Source organism: Ambystoma mexicanum, chromosome 4p (assembly GCF_040938575.1).
Source record: "Ambystoma mexicanum isolate Mex_15411 chromosome 4p, UKY_AmexF1_1, whole genome shotgun sequence".
Taxonomy (NCBI): Eukaryota; Metazoa; Chordata; class Amphibia; order Caudata; family Ambystomatidae; genus Ambystoma; species Ambystoma mexicanum.
The window spans coordinates 1,190,119,869-1,190,139,438 of record NC_090927.1 but is presented as its reverse complement, the minus strand read 5'-3'; the positions used below and the strand labels follow the sequence as shown (position 1 = coordinate 1,190,139,438).

General features: G+C 43.1%; 1 protein-coding gene across 1 annotated transcript in view; it reads right to left on the bottom strand.

Moving 5' to 3' along the window:
* ANAPC1 (anaphase promoting complex subunit 1) overlaps positions 1 to 19,570 on the bottom strand; it is a 2,053,226-nt gene that overhangs the window by 763,582 nt on the left and 1,270,074 nt on the right. Inside the window, exon 30 of the mRNA XM_069606837.1 lies at positions 11,896 to 12,030. Within this exon, the coding sequence (XP_069462938.1) occupies positions 11,896 to 12,030 (135 nt within the window). The remainder of the gene's footprint in view (positions 1 to 11,895; positions 12,031 to 19,570) is intronic.

Sequence of the window (19,570 nt, the reverse complement as noted above, 5' to 3'; positions counted from 1 at the left end):
ATACATTTTTAAATTTCATGTTTAAAGTACCAAACCAGCATGTTTTGGAAGTTTGATCTTCACTCATCCCACATTGACACACCTTTAGAGAGAAGATGCGACCCTGAAGGAGTTGATGGATGAGGAACATGTTTTACAAGAATGTAAAGCCCATAATCATAAAGAAGTCTGCATCAAGTTCAGGAGAAGGGTTTGGGATCACCCCGAAGTTCACCACGCCCAAAAGTGGCGAGATAACCACTTTTTGAACTGCACAAACTGATACAGGTGCTTCTAAGGCAAGAATGCCCAAAAACATGCATGGTGGGTAGGAGACATTGCACATGGGGAGGGGGGTCTCTGAGGTGAAAGCAGTGCAGTCCCAATTTGGAGGGAACCATCTTGTTTGTTTGGAAAGATGGTATTTTCGTTCACGTTTCCCATTCTTGTAATATATTCCCAAATCAAATGAGTGAACTATAAAATATGGTCCTTGTGTCCCATGAGAATGTCTAAAAAACTACAAAGAAATGCATTAAAGAGATAAGATTCCAATAGGCACAGAAATCAAGATTGTACTTTCAAAATCTTTGAAATCATGGAAAAATAATACGAGGAGTGCTGCTCTTCGTCTTGGGTTCTTCCAAGATGATCAATGGGGGGCTTTGTGGGGGTAGATAGATGAACCACAATGGTAAAATAAAAACAATCAATCATAAGTGCAAAAGGCTGAATACACCTTTTACCAGCACATCTATGAGGCATTGTAATAAAAGATCATATTTCCCAATAGCCATTAAGTAAAGGTTTAGCCTCTTCATACTGCTTGGCAACAAAGGAACCCTGCCACTACATGATACATTCTGTTCTGTCAACAAAAATTACATTAATCTACAGATCTCTAAGTGATGGCAGTCACAAAAGCATATGGAAACACAAAATATTCTGACTGAATGGTAATTGCAAATTAATATTTTTCCCAGTGAAGGGGCCCCTGAGGGACCCTTGCATATGGAAACAAGGCACAATCACCACACACAAACTGATACGTCAGACACCAGGTTGCATTCCCAAAAGCTAGGGATTATTGCAAAGCAAATAGTCACAGTTGGCCAACTCGGTCCCACGCCCCGCAACGTGTGTTTCAAGACCTTGGGGCACGCAAGAGAGAGAATCGTACAACAGTTACATATATACAAAGCAAACATCTTACAATCAGTAGTGACACATTCAATACCGCCCCTAATGTATTTCCTTTGAATTGAGTATGACACCTTAAGACACTTATTTAGCAACAGTTTGCAATTTCATGAGCCTGCAGACAGAATTCTTTGTTATAAGAACACACTGCTTCTGTTCTCTGCAAGCAAGCTGCGTGCAGGGGAGACACACATTCCAGGCCTCGCTATCTCCTAGTTTCTATTTGTGTACTGGGGGTCAACTTGCTCTACAGGGCTCAGGAAAAGGGGGGCTGCAAAGAAGAGCATAATTCAAGCCATTTAATGTTCGCTTCTAACATTTCTACTGTATTAACAAGACTAGCTGGCACCTGTGTACTGATTAAAATGCCTCGCTGCTTACTTCCAAGGATTTGTGAGGGAGTAGACCGGGCATTTCTGTCTGGGTTGCTGCATTACGTTTCAACAAGCCCCTCTCGCGACCTTGCTCTTTGCATGAATAATAATATACCAGTGGAGCAGAATACGTTTTCAGCAAAGCAGTTTTAACAGAAAGCAAAAGGCAAACGTTAGAAAACAAAATGGCGATTTCAGTCATCACAAAATGGCCACACTTATTCAAGCTTATGGCTATATATTTCTAATACTAAACACATGAGACGGTTGGTCTTCGGCCAACAAAGTACATTGCCTCATGATTGAGGGGTGCCTACTTTTCCTGGACTGACAAACCCTCCTTTTGGCCGTATGCCAAACGCCTCATCTGTACATTGCATCCTCTTCCGACCAAGTATCTGATTCTGAATCTTGTACACTACTGGCCTCCTCCTCATTGTCATCAATATTGATTGACATGAATTCTTTTACTCTCTTTAATTCATCATTACCGTGAGTACTTGATTTAGTAGTGCTCTTTTTTTCTACAATCTGTACACACTCCTCACTTATTTCAGTACATATTATGGGTAAGCAGTGTATGCAACAACAACATGTCATGAATATTCCTAGTACTGCTACTAGGATCGCAAATAATTTCCATCCCCATGAACGTAATACCCCCAGAACCAGGAGCTTATGTTTAATTCCCAACTCCCTTCAGGGGGGTGAAGGTCAGAGCTTAAAACGTGCAACTTTCTTATCACTTCAAAAATCGTAGGGGAGGAGTCGCTTACAAATACGCAACACGCTGATCCCACGATTTTGCAAACTCCGCCACGATCAACCAGGATTACATCAAGAGCCATTCTATTTTTGGAGTATCATTAATCCAATTCCTTTTTCTTCCAATATCATATTGTATAATATATCTGTTGTCCCATTTATCTTTTTCTCTAGTATTCTGGACATCTGTCTTATATTATACGAGTTTATTGTTTGGCCCCAAAATGGTATGAATGATTTTGCTATGTCCTCTGCGATTAAACCTCCTTCCTCATTCCGCCTGGTCTTGATCTGGCCAGTTTGGCTATGTCTGCTGTTCTTGAAAGGAATACCACTGGGAACAAAAATCCCAAGTAACAAGTACCTCCCCAGTTTCTAGGTAACCAGGGATAGGCTTTTTCTCCACAAAATACATCTAGTGAATGTCCCCACTGAATAGGAACCTTTTTTCTCAGGCAAAAGGGGACAGATCGTGGACTGTAATTTACTGTATAGGAGGGGGCACTGTATCTTTGTTTCCTTCTGGGTTCATATGAAACGCGATTACAGATAATTTATAGGGCACAAATGTGTCTTGTGGCATCGCCACCGGTGTAATTAGATGTGCTTTGTGAAATATAGAACAACCTACGGGTTTCATAATGATCTCTTCGAATTCATTCATATTTGTTCTATCCAATTGACCAGTTTCACTTTCGTTCCATTTCCCATAATATAATGCACTCAGGGATGTCTAACATGCAGAACTCAATGGCAGGGGCTGCACATACCAACCAATTCCCTTACCACCATGCTGCGGCAAGTGGGCACATACCCAGCAATTATTCTTTCTTAATATGGAGTGAGTCATGTATGTTCATTATTAGCAGTAGTGTGTTATTCCCATAACCTTCCCTGTGTTTTTCTTCCATTGGGGACAGAGTGTAAGTAATTACATGAACCGGGCTTTCAGTAGTGGAGATGTTTCTAACAGGCAAAAGTACTTCTAAGGGGTGTATTTCTTCCAAGTACCATAATACCAGTACTGTCATTATTGGGGCTACTATACTTATTATGCACATAACTATCGTTAAGATCAGCATACCATTTTTTCGGCAATTCTTTTTGTGTCACCTTCCAGTCTCTATGTTTAACTCATTATCAGCAGTGGTGCAGGAGGGGGCAAAAGCTGGTTCTGGCATTTTTCTCGCTTTTCTTCTTCTTCAACAATGTTCGTCGTGAATGTCTCTTCTCGCTGCACTCATTCGAATGTCAATAAGTTCAGTAATGTCAACAGTTTGTTCTGCCAGTTCTTAGCAGCCTGGATTTGCTATACGTTGGACAAGATTTCTGTGCATCTGCACATTGCTCAAAGAACTCCAGAGCAGTTATCAATTGCCTTCGTACCATGTTAGCCCCTCTTGTCCATAAGGGGTGATCTGCAGATGGATTTTTTTGCACCGAGGAGCCTCGCTCTTGGGCTGTCCGATTTGCACAACCCTCACGCCGCTCTCCTCTAGGCCTTCAGTTCCTACTTCTTCCACAATAGGAAACAGAGACATCAAAGATAAAAAAAAATTAAGATTTGATCACGCCTCCTTCCGGTTTTGCAAATTATACCGCCTTGCTCCTGGTATCGTGTGATCAATGAATAGTGCGGACGCACTTCCAGACTCAAGCTCGGAGTCAGCCTGTGACGCAATGACAGATGACGGTGGGTGCCAAAGTGGTACACATTTTGTGTCAGTCAGCAATGTTGCAGGTTCTGCTGGACAACGCTGGGGCACTCTTTGCCCTTCCTCTTTTATAGCAATCTTTCCAGGCTTTACTTCCGGATCGGACAGATTTTTTGGCAAAGAACTGGCAACAATTTCTTTAGTTTCTGGGACCGCTGGCTCTTTCTGGTCGTCTCGATCAAGCAGCTTCTCGGACGGTGATGGGACCTTTTTAGCGTGCATTGCATGAATCCACGCTTTCCTTCCATCCACGCGGATGGCGGTCTTGGTTGTTAAAAGTATCAGTTAGGGTCCACGCCATCTAGGTGCCAGTGATCTTTTTCTCCCAAAGTTCTTGATCAGGACCCAGTCTCCGGGTTCCAGTGCATGCCCCGGACCAGTGTATCTGATTGGTAACGCCTCCTGCACCTGCTGATGAATCAAACGCAATTTTTGGATTAACAGATTACAATAAATGCTGAGTACAGGGTATTCTAGCTCCCTTAGCCGCTTTGGCTGCGGTGCACACCAAACATTCGCCGGCCTCCCCATCACTATCTCGTATGGGGAGAGCCCAGTTCTTGCCTGCACAGATGTGCGCATGCACAGAAACGCTAGTGGTAATGCGTCTACCCAGCCCAACTTATTCCCTGCACAAATTTTGCTTATTTTGGCCTTCAAAATGCCGTTGTGGCGTTCAATAAGATCGGCGCTCAGGGGATGTCTAGAACAATGGAATCTCTTGTCAATCTGGAGACCTGCGCATATCTGTAATATCACTGCGCCCACAAAATGCGGACCATTATCTGACCATGTGACACGGGGCAGACCAAAACGGGAAAATACTCTTAAAATTACTTTTGCAGTGCTCATCGCGGTGCAGTCTTTCAATGGATATGCTTCCACCCACTTACTGAATGCACATATAACCACTAGGACATACTTCAAGTTTTGGCATCTCTCCATCTCTATGAAATCAAAATGGATTACCTCAAATGGCATAGAGGGAGGGCCGAAACTGCCTGTTGGAGTCACCGTCCCTTCCCCACACTGTGTTGTAGGCACGTGATACAATTCTGGACCAGCCTCTCGGCATTTTTCTTTATGTGTGTCTTTTCCCATACTGTAGCTAGATGTTGAACTATCTTTTTGGCACAAATGTGTGTAGGGTTGTGGGCCATCGTGACCATTGGCTTTTCTTAGGAGTTGGGCAGCATCCAATTTTTACTCTTCTTGTCTACCCAGCAACCTTCTAGATCTAATTCTGCAGAGCCTCAGCCCACCCCTGTATTTCATCAGCAGTGGCCTTTGCCTACATCTCTGACAGTAGCAATTCCATTTTCTATCACACAGGGCACTTCCTCAGTTTGTATTGTCAACATTTTAGTATTCAAATCATTGGCAGTTTGCTTTGCAATCCTGTCTGCAAATGCGTTTCCCTCTCCCACTTTACATGTAACTTTTTTTATGCGCCTCGCATTTCACTATTGCTAGGCGCTTCGGACACGCAAGTGCAGACCGTAATCGTACAATCAAAGGGCCATGTTGAATCCTGGCCCCATGTGATGTCAAGAAACCCCTTTCAGCCCAAAGTCGGCCAAAGTTATGAACCATGCCAAAGGCGTATTGGCTGTCAGTATATATGTTTACACTCAGATTTTCAGAAATCTCACAGGCTCTAGTTAAAGCTATTATCTCCGCGACTTGTGCAGAGTTGTAGGGGATTCTTTTGCTTTCTACAATACTCTTCAACGTAGTGATAGCATAGGCAGCAGGTGATGTGCCATTTAAAACAGGAGCCGTCACAAAACACTTCTCCATCTGGCTCTTTTTGTGGGGTATCTGTCAAATCAATTCTTCCTTTTGTTTCTTCCTCAGTAACCATTAAGCAATCATGGGGAGGCGATTCATTTTCACCTAGTTCTTACGTGGGCAGTGGCATTAATTCTGCAGGATTCAAAGCGCTACACCTCATAATTTGGATGTGTGGCGCAAAAAGGACAATTTCGTATCTAGTCAATCTAGCAGAGGTGAGGTGTTGCGTCTGTGTTCTATTTAATAGAACGTCTTTGGCATGTGGCACCATCAAAATGAAGGTGTGCCCCAATACCATTCCTTCGGTTTGTTTCACTGATGCAGCAGCCGCTGCAACAGCTCGCAAACAACGTGGTAGTGCGCGCGCTACAGGGTCCAGCGCGGAAGAAAAATAGCCGCATGGCCCATTTCTTCCACCTTGTTCCTGTGTCAAAACAGCCAACGCACAGCCCTCACTTTCATGTACAAATAATCTGAAAATGATCTCTTAACTTGGTGTGCCCAAAACTGGAGCAGAACACAATGCAGTTTTTAGCAGATCAAATGCTTTCCGACATTCTTCATTCCACTGCAAAGACATCACAGCATCCTTTTTTGTCAATGCCACCATTGGCTTCACAATCAATGCAAAGTTTACAATCCACTGCCGGCAATATGAAGCCATGCCTATTATAGCTGTGACTCCTTTTTGTGTTTTTGGAATAGGCATACCAGAAATACTTTCTATTCTCTCTGGCGCCAGTCTTCTCCCTTCTCTCGAAAGTAGGTAGCCCAAATAAGCCACCTCCTTTCGACAATATTGGAATTTCTTTAAGCTTGCTTTATGGCCATGTGCTGCTAAGTGTGTTAACAGTAAAACAGTGCTCTTTTTACAAATCTCCTCTGTATCAGCAGCGATCAATAGGTCATCCATATACTATAACAATACACAACCTGCTGGTAATTCTAGCATATCTAGCTGTTCTTTCAATGCTCTGCTGTAAATACTTGGACTCTCTGTGTTGCCTTGTGGAATGTGCGTGAATGTAAATGATCGCCCTCCTAATGTGAAGGCAAATAAATATCTGCTTTCCTTGTGTACTGGAATACTGAAAAGGGCATTTTTCAAGTCAATAACACTAAAGTACTCTGCCGAGGCAGGAATCATTGTCAAAATTGTGTTGACGTCTTGAACCAATGGGAATTGAGGATCTACTACCTTGTTTAGTGCACGCAGATAAATTATGAAACAATATGGTACCTCATTACCTCCTTTCTTATACACCGGGCGAATGGGACTGTTACTTTGAGGATCTACTACCTTGTTTAGTGCACGCAGATAAATTATGAAACAATATGGTACCTCATTACCTCCTTTCTTATACACCGGGCGAATGGGACTGTTACATGTACTGCCTGTAATCTCTTCAATCACCCCCAATTTTACCAAATCAGAAACAATACTTTTCAATCCTTTCTCCCCTTCTGCTGAAATTTTGTACTGTGGAATACGCGGTAACGTTTCTCCTTCTTTTAGAGCAATTTTTACAAGTTGGCACTTCACTCAATTCTCCTGGCAAAGGTTTGGACAGAAATTCGGATACTGGTACATTCTGTGGTGAAATTGTCAAGAACACTCCATCTGGTGTACAATGGATAACTGCACTCAGTTTTTTCAATAGATTTAACCCCAAAAGATTTTCCCCACAATTTTCTGTTAAGAGAAATGGACAATATTCAGTGAATGGACCTAACGCCACTACTACTGGTTGGGACACTGGATTGATCACTGGGGTACCTGCGAACCCTACTGAAATATTTCTTTGCCCTGACAGTGGTATTTCTGGAACCAAGTGATGGTCTATCGAGCACTTTTGTGCACCCGTATCTACAAGAAAGCTATGTTCTCTATTCCCGACTTTCATTTCTACGTAGGGTCCTTTTTGATTCTCGGGAATAGGCACTGGTTCTGCCCCCTGTCTTGGGCTGTCCTATTGAGGGAACACCACATCATCCGATGTGTAATTGCTGCTATTAATATAGTACGTATTTGATTGGGTATCAAAAATGTTCCCGCCCCTTCCTCGATTTCCACTTTGCGTGTTCTGATGGCCCTGATTCGGGGTAAAAGCAGTCTGATTCTGAGCTTGGTTCTGATTTTGGGTACCATTTCCTTGGCTATTTTGATGCTGCTGCACATGGCTTCTATTCTGCCCATTTGTTCCTGGATGCCCCCTATGCTGTCTTCTGTGGCCATACCCATTTCTATTTTGTAAATGTGGACATTGTGCTCGCCAGTGACCTTCCTCTCTGCAGTACGCACACTGATTTAGTCCCAGAGGCCCTCCATGCATGTTTGAATTACCTCTGCCTTGCGCGTTTCCTCTCCCTCTATTGTGTCCCGCTACTTGCTGAAGTAGCACCCTCGTTTCAAATTCGCCCTATCCTTCAACTCTTTCTCTGTGTTCTCTCTGTTCCCATAATATTGGGCCATATGCAATACTTCGCTCAACGTTTTTGCTTGCCATGCACTTTCTGATGTCATTATTAGGTTTTGAATTGGAAGTATTAACCCTCTTACATACTTATCGACAAATAATCTTTTTCCTGCTTCTGTGCTTACATCCTGTCCACTAAAATCTGTGAATACTTCCTCAAATCTATGAAAATAATCCGTAGCTAACTCCTCCTTGCCCTGAACGCATGCAGTTAATTTATCACATTGAATTCTTTTTTCTGGAACAATTTCTTTCAATTTTTGTATTATCCGTGCTGGTAACGGCGCCATATATGCCCCCGATTTTCCACCCGCTTCTCTATTCTTATCTTCTACTACTAACTCCGCCCAAGTGGTGCCATAGGCCATGTTATGATCCACTTTCCTTATTTGCTTCCATATGTCTGCGAGCAGAACCACTGGGAATGTTAGATCTATATCATCCATAGTGAACATGGACGATTTCAAATAGGACTATTTCCTTATAGAATCCCGCCGGATTCTTTCTTATATCGGGGATCGTCTGTTTTATGTTATTCACTTCCTGTCTGGAGAAGGGGACGTGCACATATTGTGCTGTATAATGTGCTTCCGTTACCTGCGCTGGAGCTGCGTCAACACCAGGAACTTCTACTTTAGGCACAAATGTAGGTGGGACTTCTCTCATGGGAAATAACGCACTTACTGTTCCTCCCCCTTCTCTCATATGCAATAATATTCCCAAATCAAGTGATAAAGCCGTTTCTCCTGTTCCACGTTCTAATGCTCTTTTGTATACTGCCATCATTTCAGGGGGGCTGGCTTTCTTCTCATCTATATCTTTGTCTATCAAATATTCAACCATTGCCTGCAGTGCTTTTCTTTTCATTGGCAAGGGGTATTCATCAAATATCTCATATTTCCATAGTGGGGAATACTAGGATCTGAAATCCATCTTAACGCCTCTCGTATACATACTTTTAGTTTATCACTTGTCTGTCTTGACAACGGCAAAAATAGGCGTTGTATATATGGTACCGCTGCTTCCTTCCTATCTCTCCTAATATCTTTACTCCTATACCCCAGTATGGCAAACATTTCAGCATATTCATCATCAAGTTCATTCTTAAATTCAAAAAGTCTGTCTACATGCTCCCTTATTTCTTCATCTCTCTCCCTACAACGTGCTAATGCATTCAAATCCAACAACTGTTGTGGTGGTAGCCTTCCAATTAACTGTTTCCATCTCCCCATTAAATATTCCCCCATGCATTCCAACAATACCAGTCTTTCATTGATCCTCATGAAATCATACATCGAAGCTAGCGTTGACGTTTCATCATTCCCGTTTATATACATCTCTGCCTGTTCTTGCAACTCTCGTTTTCTCTCCTTGCTGATCGCACTACGGGTCACTCTCGCACATCCACTTTGCCCGTCCCCTCTCTCGTTTCAATGAGTTCAAGTTCAATTACTGGAGGGGCAGATGGGACAGAAACAATCTCTTGGGAGAGGGGTGCAGATGGGACAACGGGAAAGGGAAGCAACTGTTGCCGCTCTGGCTGGCTAATGGGAGGCGCTTGTTGTATGATTTGTGGCTGTGCTGGGGTCTGAACAATAGGGAGGGGCTGAGCAATAGTCACTGACGCAGTCTTTTAGTCTCTCCGCTCAGGCCTCGCTTCGTATCAGTCAATATTTTATTTATCAATTCATCTGATGAATGCAACTCTTGTTGTGGGTATATTTTATCTATACTCAACTGACCACGTCGATTTGATTTTCTCAAACTATCATTCCGCTCCTCCTCCTCTTTTTCTTTCACTCTTTCTGCTTTCGAGTTATGCCTGCACGTATTTTTCTCCCTACTTCTCCAACGAAGCATAGCTTCCCTTCTCCAGTCCCTAAGGATATCAAATGCTGCATGGCATGTTTTCTTCTTCATTAACACATTCTCCAAGTTATCTATTCTTGAAATCTCAAAACTCCTGTGATTCGGCCATTGCAGGTCTTCCTCTTTTCTGGTTTGCCTATGCCAAGTCTCACAAAACATTATCGCCACTACACCATATTTCACATACATCTCATAAGCCGGCCACCCTTCGGGTGGCGCGACCTGGCCAGTTTCCAAAGATTGTCTACCGCAGCGGAAAAATCCCACTAAAGTGGACAATACCCCAGGCATGTTTTAACCTTACCCTCGGCTAATCAACCTTACACTGGGTGTTTGATCTTGCAAAATCAACTCTCAACCAATATCAGGGTTACTTTGAATCGGGGCACGACTCACCTGATCAGTCAAATCGTCTTTTAAGACGCAATTCGTCCATATACTGACGCAACCAATGACGTAGTGTCTGCATATCTTGGCTCACTCTGCCTCATTTCGGGACCCTCGCCTCCTTGTTCTCTGGCCGCACACGATCAGGGATCAGTTGTGTGCAGATTTGCAAAGGAGTCTCTCATCACTTTCACAGGGGCACCCCGAACACCTCTTGATCCCAGCTCGATCGTCCCGTCCTCGCTGTTCTCTCCGCCTTCCTTATTGTACAACGTACACGATGGAACAAGTGATGGAGGGTCCCTATTCGGGTGCCATCTTGAAGGGGCCCCTGAGGGACCCTTGCGTATGGAAACAAGGCACAATCACCACACATGAACTGATATGCCAGACACGAGGTTGTATTCCCAAAAGCTAGGGTTTATTGCAAAGTAAATAGTCACAGTTGGCCAACTGGATCCCACGCCCAGCGACGTGTTTTCAGACCTCGGGGGACGCAAGAGAGAGAATCGTACAACAGTTACATATATACAAAGCAAGCATCTTACAATCAGTAGTGACACATTCAATACCGCCCCTAATGTATTTCCTTTGAATTGGGCATGATGATTGACAATTGTAACGAGTATGACACCTTCAGACACCTATTTAGCAACAGTTTGCAATTTCATGAGCCTGCAGACACAATTCTTTGTTATAAGAACACACTGCTTCTGTTCTCTGCAAGCAAGCTGCGTGCAGGGGAGAGACACATTCCAGGCCTCGCTATCTCCTAGTTTCTATTTGTGTAGTGGGGGTCAACTTGCTCTCCAGTGCTCTACAGGGCTCAGGAAAAGGGGGGCTGCAAAGAAGAGCATAATTCAAGCCATTTAATGTTCGCTTCAAACATTTCTACTGTATTAACGAGACAAGCTGGCACCTGTGTACTGATTAAAATGCCTCGCTGCTTACTTCCAAGTCTCTCGCGACCTTGCTCTTTGCATGAATAATAATATACCAGTGGAGCAGAATAAGTTTTCAGCAAAGCAGTTTTAACAGAAAGCAAAAGGCAAACGTTCGAAAACAAAATGGCGATTTCAGTCACCTCAAAATGGCCGCACTTTAGTCAAGCTTATGGCTACATATGTCTAATACTAAACACATGAGGTGGTTGGTCTTTGGCCAACAAAGTACATTGCCTCATGATTGAGGGGTGCCTACTTTTCCTGGACCGACACTAGCACCCATAACTTGAGATGCCCAGTTAGTCATCTACCTTACTGAATCTTTATCACAATAGTCCACTACTGAAACTCAGTTTGAAAAATGCATTTTGTGTATATATACGTGAAATACCTTTATTTGATAGCTTGGTGACTTGTGCTTTTCTCTATTCATCCCAACTTGAGAGCGCCGATGACCTCCAACCATGTACTGGTATAGCTGCTCTGGGACATTTAGGTCAGACATGCCTATCAAATTGCTGCCATGCTAGAGGGACAGAAGAAAGAGCAAGTGATCATTATCTTCAACTGTATAAATCAGTGAAGTATAAAGCATGTTTCATTACAATGTGTCATCAATTCATACAGATTTTCAACTTGTGGAGCTTTTGTCACAAATGGCCTTAAGAATACCAATATTCGTAGTGTTAAAAGTCTTGTGTTGTAGATTCACTCTGCTGCACGTTTATTCATCTACCAAAAATCTTTCCTTGTGTGCACTGAAAGGGGAGGAGCTTTACCCTGGAGAACGCTGTGCACTGCTACAAATACTTACAGACAAGTGCAGAGTGTTAAGACTGTTGCATGGCTAACTGCTCGATGGAAAGTATGGCGAGTTCACTACGCAGTATGTCCCGAGTGGGGGATAGAATTTGTTCACATCCGGTGGAGCTTTTAGACACTGACAATGTTGATAATGTTGTACCGCTGCCTCAGTCCCCAGGGAACATGCTTAATAAGGACAGTCTGGGTGAACCAGAGGGGCTCTCTTCCTCAGTGCAGAATACATAAATTGTCAAATATGCACAAGTTCTTGCATCTGAGTCTCGTTCAACTACTACTGATCCGCTGGCCAGCATGTCTGCACCTTTGTTGAGCACTGGAAAAATGAATTCAACAGGTTCAGGGTGTGCACATTGACCTTATTCAATATGGAATTAAGGACAGGGATCCCATTCTTGATGAGTCTTTTCTGCGGCTATGTAATGACAGGAGGTCTCCAACCTCCTGCGTTGAGGAACTTATACTCAGAAATCATGCAATCCCTAAACCCTCTGCTTTAACTGATGTCATTTCTTCCCAAGAGGGCTTTACCAATGAGAAATGTATCAATTTCAATCAATTTGCACCCAAAAATATTGAAATGCGTAGACAATTCAACATCTTGCCAAGTGTGGATATGTTGGGTCCTGCATCCATTTCGGCGCTTCATCTTGTTCATGAATCACTGCTTTGTCTATATGACAATATTAAGGACATTGTAACCACAAATGCAGTCAAATTTCATACAGTGGAGTGTCATATCCGGAAATTGAGCAAGCTGCCCAAAAAAGACAGTTTCGCTCAACAAGTCTTCTCTGACAGTGAACACCCTTTGCCAGCTGTTGGTGTGGATGCTGCTTTGGTGTGTAATTCCATCTCTCATACACCAAAACCGGACACTCCCACTGCTTTGGTGGAGTTAACATTGAGACCAAGTATTTCACCTGCACTTTTTGATTCCCCTGTGTTTGTACCATCGTATACATTGGAGGTGATTGAGAGCATTCCAAGATCTGAAAGCGTGGGCTCTTTTACTCAAGCGGGTCCATTTAACAAACTGCCCAACAGAAAAAACTATTCCAAAAAGAGGGAAAAAAGATAAAATATGCCAGCTGCAAAGATCCAACGATCCTCCCTCCCTAAAATGTCTACGTCAAATGCCTGTCAACAATACAATCACTGATTTGGGTTCACGGTCTACAGTTGATACTATAACAACTCTCACTGTATCTGGCCAGATCAATTCTAAGGAGGTTTCTGGCACGAACCAAGGAGCCCATCAAAAAGCAACTACTATTGTGGAAACAGGCACTGACCCATGTTTTCTGCCAGCAAGGGTGTCTTGCAATGAATTGTCCATACCCATCAACTTACCTAATCTTGATATTGAATCAATTAGGAAACCATCTAGGGTTCATCAAGCAAAAATGACTGTTTTTTCAACTTCCCAACAACTCCACTAAGTTTTATACCAAGCAGGCCACTAATGGAGGATCAACCTGTTGCAATGCTGTCAACTAGGGCACAGATAGGAGTTCATCAAACCCTTAATCATTCATATTACTTGAATAAAGGGGGTGAAATTGATGAAACTAATTCAGAACTAACCAGACAAACTGACCCACCAAACCAACCCACCACAAAAATGTTGGGATGGTAGTGTTACACCGAACATAACGACAAGACCCGGATGAATCGCACCAAGATTTTCCAACAGATTCCTCTCCTCCGTTCATTACACTCAGATGATATTGATGCCATTTCTCTACCTCTGATCAACAATAATCGAATGGTTTGCCTTTTCCATTTTGTAATTGCATCTCCATGGTTTGGGAACAAAAATAATTTGCTCTCCCTAGGGTATAACATCTCTGTGATTACATCTAAAGAAGATGCTAAGCTATTTCTGTCCCCACCTCTTCAGGGCAGTGGTCCTAATCTTGTTGGTACTCCGATGGGTAATACTGCACTATGTTCTATGACACCGAAGGAAACTCAACAAGACTGGTCATGGGTGGAGTCGACTCTAAAATCACTGATGGGGCTCCGACAAGCGCTGACTCAACCCCCGCCTGATCAAGTTTGTCTCATGGAATGAATGTGGATGAGTGAACTTTTACTGGGTTTTCTGTACGACAGCTAGCTTTAGGGACGGTAATATGTTACAAGAGACTATGCTGACTAGTGTTTTGATTTGCAGGGTTATCACACCTATTCCAGTTTGGCTGTTTGTGCAAACAGGGGCAGGCCAAGCGGTGGCCTTATTATTGCAGTCAATAATTCTCTCCAACTTAGTTCAGAGTTGATCTACTCGGATCACTCACTTTTGGCTGTCTCTATTGCAACAAGCTGCTCCAACGTCAAGCTTCTTTTGGTCAACATATGCTGGAACCCTGCCAGACAGTCCATTCAGCTCTTACTTTGTTGTTTGAGGGCTGGCTCATTGACTGGCTTGCCCACTCAATTATATTGGGTGGGCATTTTAATTCTAACCGTAATGAAGGCAGCAAATGTAATCTGACCAATAGAGGGTTTTGTCCCCTGAATAACAGTTGTATGAGAGACAGTGAGTGGGAACGAATAGGAACTGTTTTTGCTACATTGGATGAACTTCCCACCTACACCTGACATAGGGGCCCCCCCATCACTCACAGATTGATTATATTTACATGTCCACTATGGCTAAACTCTCATCTGGTTTATGTCAATTAGTTGATTTCATCTGGCTCGGACCTTTATGGTTGATCTACCTCATAATGTACAGGATACCTTCCTACCAGCAGCATCTATTTCCGTTGTGGGAGGGGGTAGGAGAATTAGATGGGACAAGAGGCTCTGCAATCCATATGCTTTATGCTAGAAATAACCGTGGAGGTGGGTTGGGGAAAGGCTTCTTTCCCCACTCGTGCTGAAATGCATTATGGTTTCTCCAGTATTGTTGGTATCTGCATACAGCGTCTGACTCCCAAAAAGTTTATACCATTCTAAATCTTTCATTTCGGTGCTGGACTGCCCCTGGGCAGGACAAAGACTGATATGCAGGGACATTTCTTCTCTGTGAAAAGAACAGTGAGCTAAAGACTTGGTTGAGACTCTCCCAGGGGCCATCCACCGAAGAACAAGTCAATGGCCTGTGTTCGTGCTGGTAGAGTTTTTCCCAGACTCCCCCCGCCCCTCTGTTTTGCATACCAAGTAACTTTGGATCTCACCCTAAGTTACCAGGGGAATCCAGACGTGGACCCCTTGCTCACTGCTCTTAGAGAGGCACAGCTTCACCTCCCTGATGATTCCCAACTAGGCAGAAACACGTGTATGGGTTTGATGTGGTACTCTTGTTCAGAGGAGAATTGCCTAGCATTTCTGTGCTGGACTGCCCCTGGGCAGGACAAAGACTGATATGCGGGGACATTTCTTCTCTGTGAAAAGAACAGTGAGCTAAAGACTTGGTTGAGACTCTCCTAGGGGCCATTCACCCAAGAATAAGTCAATCGGCTGTGTTCATGCTGGTAGAGAGTTTCCCAGAAACCCTCCCCCCCTCGGTTTTGCATTATAAATCTTACTCACCATTATGATCCTACGATTGCTAAGTCTAAAAGGGCTAAAAGAAATTCTTCAAAACAATTGGCCCTCAATAAAATTAGTGTGAGTTCCTGAAAGAAAAAAAGTCAATCTGTCAATGGCATAGAAACTTAGTTAAATCTTGTAGAATTGAGATACACATCAAGGACAATCAGATTATGCTTCATCATATAACTCATGCAAACACCAGACTGTTTTGGGGTTATCATCAACAATACTGTATGTGCCAAAATGTATGAGAAAGAATGTCCTTTTTTCAGAGGATAACTGGGTCGACGTCTGTACAGCCAAATGTTCCCATCCAGGGTCCATGCAGGACCTATATGATCCTTATATGTGTCTGTCATTAGTTGGTCAACACCCATTGGATACTGAAGACATTAAATGGGCAGTCACTAGACCGAAACCGTCTAGAGTTCCTGGCCCGATGGGATTCCACCCTGGGTTATTAAGGAAGCCTCCCAACTCTGGGTTCCTCACCTTAAAAGCACTTTTGATCATATCTTTTTGACTCACATAATTCCTCAGTCTTGGACTCAATCCATAGTTATACCACTATATAAGAGGGGTGATCTTACATTACCAGAAAACTTTAGGCCAATCGCACATACGGATTCCGCAAGTAAGGTTTTCTCCATTCTCCTTCGAGATCTTAATCTTGTTCTTGCTCAGTCGCCCATCCTGTCGAAGTTCCAAGTTGGCTTTAGGCAAAGTATGGGCACTGCACTTAATGCCACAGTTATGGCGCACATTGCATAATGTGAACATTCATGGCAGAGGACCTGTCTATATGGCATCTCTGGACATGTCCGTGGCCTCCAACTGTACTGCGTGAATTACTTTGGACCAAATTGATCAATTTCAGAGTTCCTCCGAAGTTGGTTCAACTTATTGCCCTCCTACATCGAAATACCACCATTAGAATTTGTCTGAAAAGAGGTGGTGCTCTTAGACACATTCCAACTCGTGTGGAAGTTAAACAAGGGTACACTCTTGGCCCGACTCTTTTCAATCTTTACCTGAGTGGCAATAAGAATCTGTGGTGTAGGAACGACATCTATCCGGCTAGGCTTGGTACTCTCAAACTACAATGGCTTGCTTTTTCCAATGATCTCATTCTCTTTGATCGTACTCCGATTGGCCTGCAACGCAAACTGGATATCTTAATGCAGTTTGTGTTAAAACACAATCTTAACTCCAAACAAAAGCACCCGAAACAATGAAGTGGACTTTGGGAAGGGCACCAATTTCACAGGTTTCCTCGATAAGCTACCTATGCTACAACCTTACAAATTCATCTTCTATCACTAAGTGGCAACTTTCTTTGAAAGATAAGATCAACCCTCTAGTTTCACATATGAAACGGTTATTCCACAAAGTCAGTAGCTTCTCGATTGTGCCTGCTCTCAGGTACTATTTGCTACTAATTGAACCTGCGCTTTTGTATGGCTTGGATCTTTCCCTTGTAGATGTGTGTGACTGGTTAAAAAAGCTAAAGTCACAACTCTGGAAGGAGGTGCTGTCTCTTTCAGCGTCTATTCCAAATTCAATAATTCGGCACAAATTGGCACTTACCTCACTTCAACCCAGATACCAAAAGAGACAATTCCTCAACTATTCAAAATTAATCAATTCAGCAGATAATTCACTTTACGCAAAGTTAGATAGTCAGATGAAGGATAAACAGATCCCTTCCATTAACACATATCGGGTAAAGATGTCAGACCTACTTCACATGATAGGGTCGAATGATGAAAAACTACTTAATCGACCAGGGGGGAACAAACAAACTTTTTAGGTATGATTGGGCATGTACTCTTCAATCTACTCAATACTATCGCTCATGCGCGGAATATGTAAATTCCGGAGAAAAATTGAATACTTTTTCATGTATCTCTCTCGCTTCCCCTGTCCGAACAGGAGTTCCCTCTACACGCGTTTCTAAACTAAATCATCTACCCACTAAGGAGCAAACCATCCATTGGGGTGGTCCTTTTAAATCCTCTAACTACGACAGAATGTCGGTAATGTTTTGGCTCAGATTCCATTGAAACCCTGAAGAACTGGACAATTGAATGTCTGGCTCTTGCTATGAAGAGAGCCAAATACTTCAAACATCGGGTATGTTCGTAATCTGTAGTCTCGAGGCTTATGTGGGGGGGAGGGGCGGGAACATGTCTCACTGATGCTTTAGTTATGTACATTTTTAACTGATGTTTTGGATCGTTTGGACTCTTGATATACTGTGTGAATCAACTACAAACTCAGTTTATATTCTTTTAATGGATTCTATTGGTATTTTTATGAATTATATTAGGAATTGAATGTTTAATTTGTCTGCATTTTATTCTTTTGGGTATAAGGTTTTATCAAAACCAAATCACAATAAAAAAAACTAATATTCCTAAAGATGGTTCAAGGGTTTTTATTTTTGCATAACTGAAATGTGGCTGGCTGTTGATGTGCAGGGGCAATAGGACAACTAAAGGTTGTCCCTCTCGTGTCCCTTGGGCTTCCCACCTCCCTATCCAGGGCTTCCCTAACCCATTGGTTTAAAACTCGAGATCAGTGATCCTACTGTATAGAATACTAACTTAAGTGATGGCAAGGTCTCAGCCTTACCTCACACTCTCACTGCGGGGTCCCAATAGGTTCAACCTACCTTAACTTCCTAGGAATATCTGTCTCAATATGGGATGTGGTGCCTTTCTGAACCGCTCTGTTTCATTTAATTTCCCTTTCACAGCATTGTTTTCCTGTCCCTAAACTCTAATTCTCTTTGCCTCCTAATATTTCACTCCCTCCTGCGCCCAACCTCTACTTCCTCTCACTGACTTTCACTCCTTCTCGCTCTCAGATATTCAAAAAACTCCCTCCTACTCTTTGTCTGTGCCTCTCTCTCTGATCATCTCTCCATACCACCCTCTCCCCTCTACTCTCCCCTCCGCCTCCCTTCCCACTTGCATTTATGCTCCATCACACACATCTCAACCTCATTCACTTGATCTCCTACTCTTTCACTTAGTTTCACTCACCTTTCTCACCATCCATGCACACACACAAAACGTACCACTTTCTCTCACAAACCAATACTTGCTTGCCTCTAATACGCACCCTTTCAATCTCCACCACACTCAGCTCCACCGTCATTCCTTTGCCTTGTCTTAGTCCGCCTCCTCTCTCCTTGGCATCAACTGAGGAGAACACCCTCCCGCCCCATTCCTCTAGTTCCCTTACATAGTGCTTTTGTATGGTTTTGCCTCCTTCTCCCCTTACATTGGCATTCGTGCTCACCTTGCTACTGGATGAATATGTACACAACTTGTCCCCAGGGGACAGGTTTCTCGGGTGTTACAAAATGCCCCTCAAACTCATCTCCTTTCTCAACGTGGGTCTGGTGGCACATTGTTATGTGTGCTTGGCATGATCATTGCAGCTTTTAGAGTTAATTGTTTGCAGCCTAGGAGTGTCTTCACTTCCGGTATTTAGTGTGTAATATTTTGCAAGCTCTTTAGTCCTTGCTGCATTTCTCTCTCATTGATCAGGCACTTCATCCTTTGCTGAAAAGTTTTCTGGGCTTTGTAGTTTTAAAAAGGAAATGAGAACACTGGACAGCATTGTGTAAAGCAGGCATTGGGCGATTGACAGTGGTACTCCCCAAATGTAACCAGTCACTGGGGGAGAGG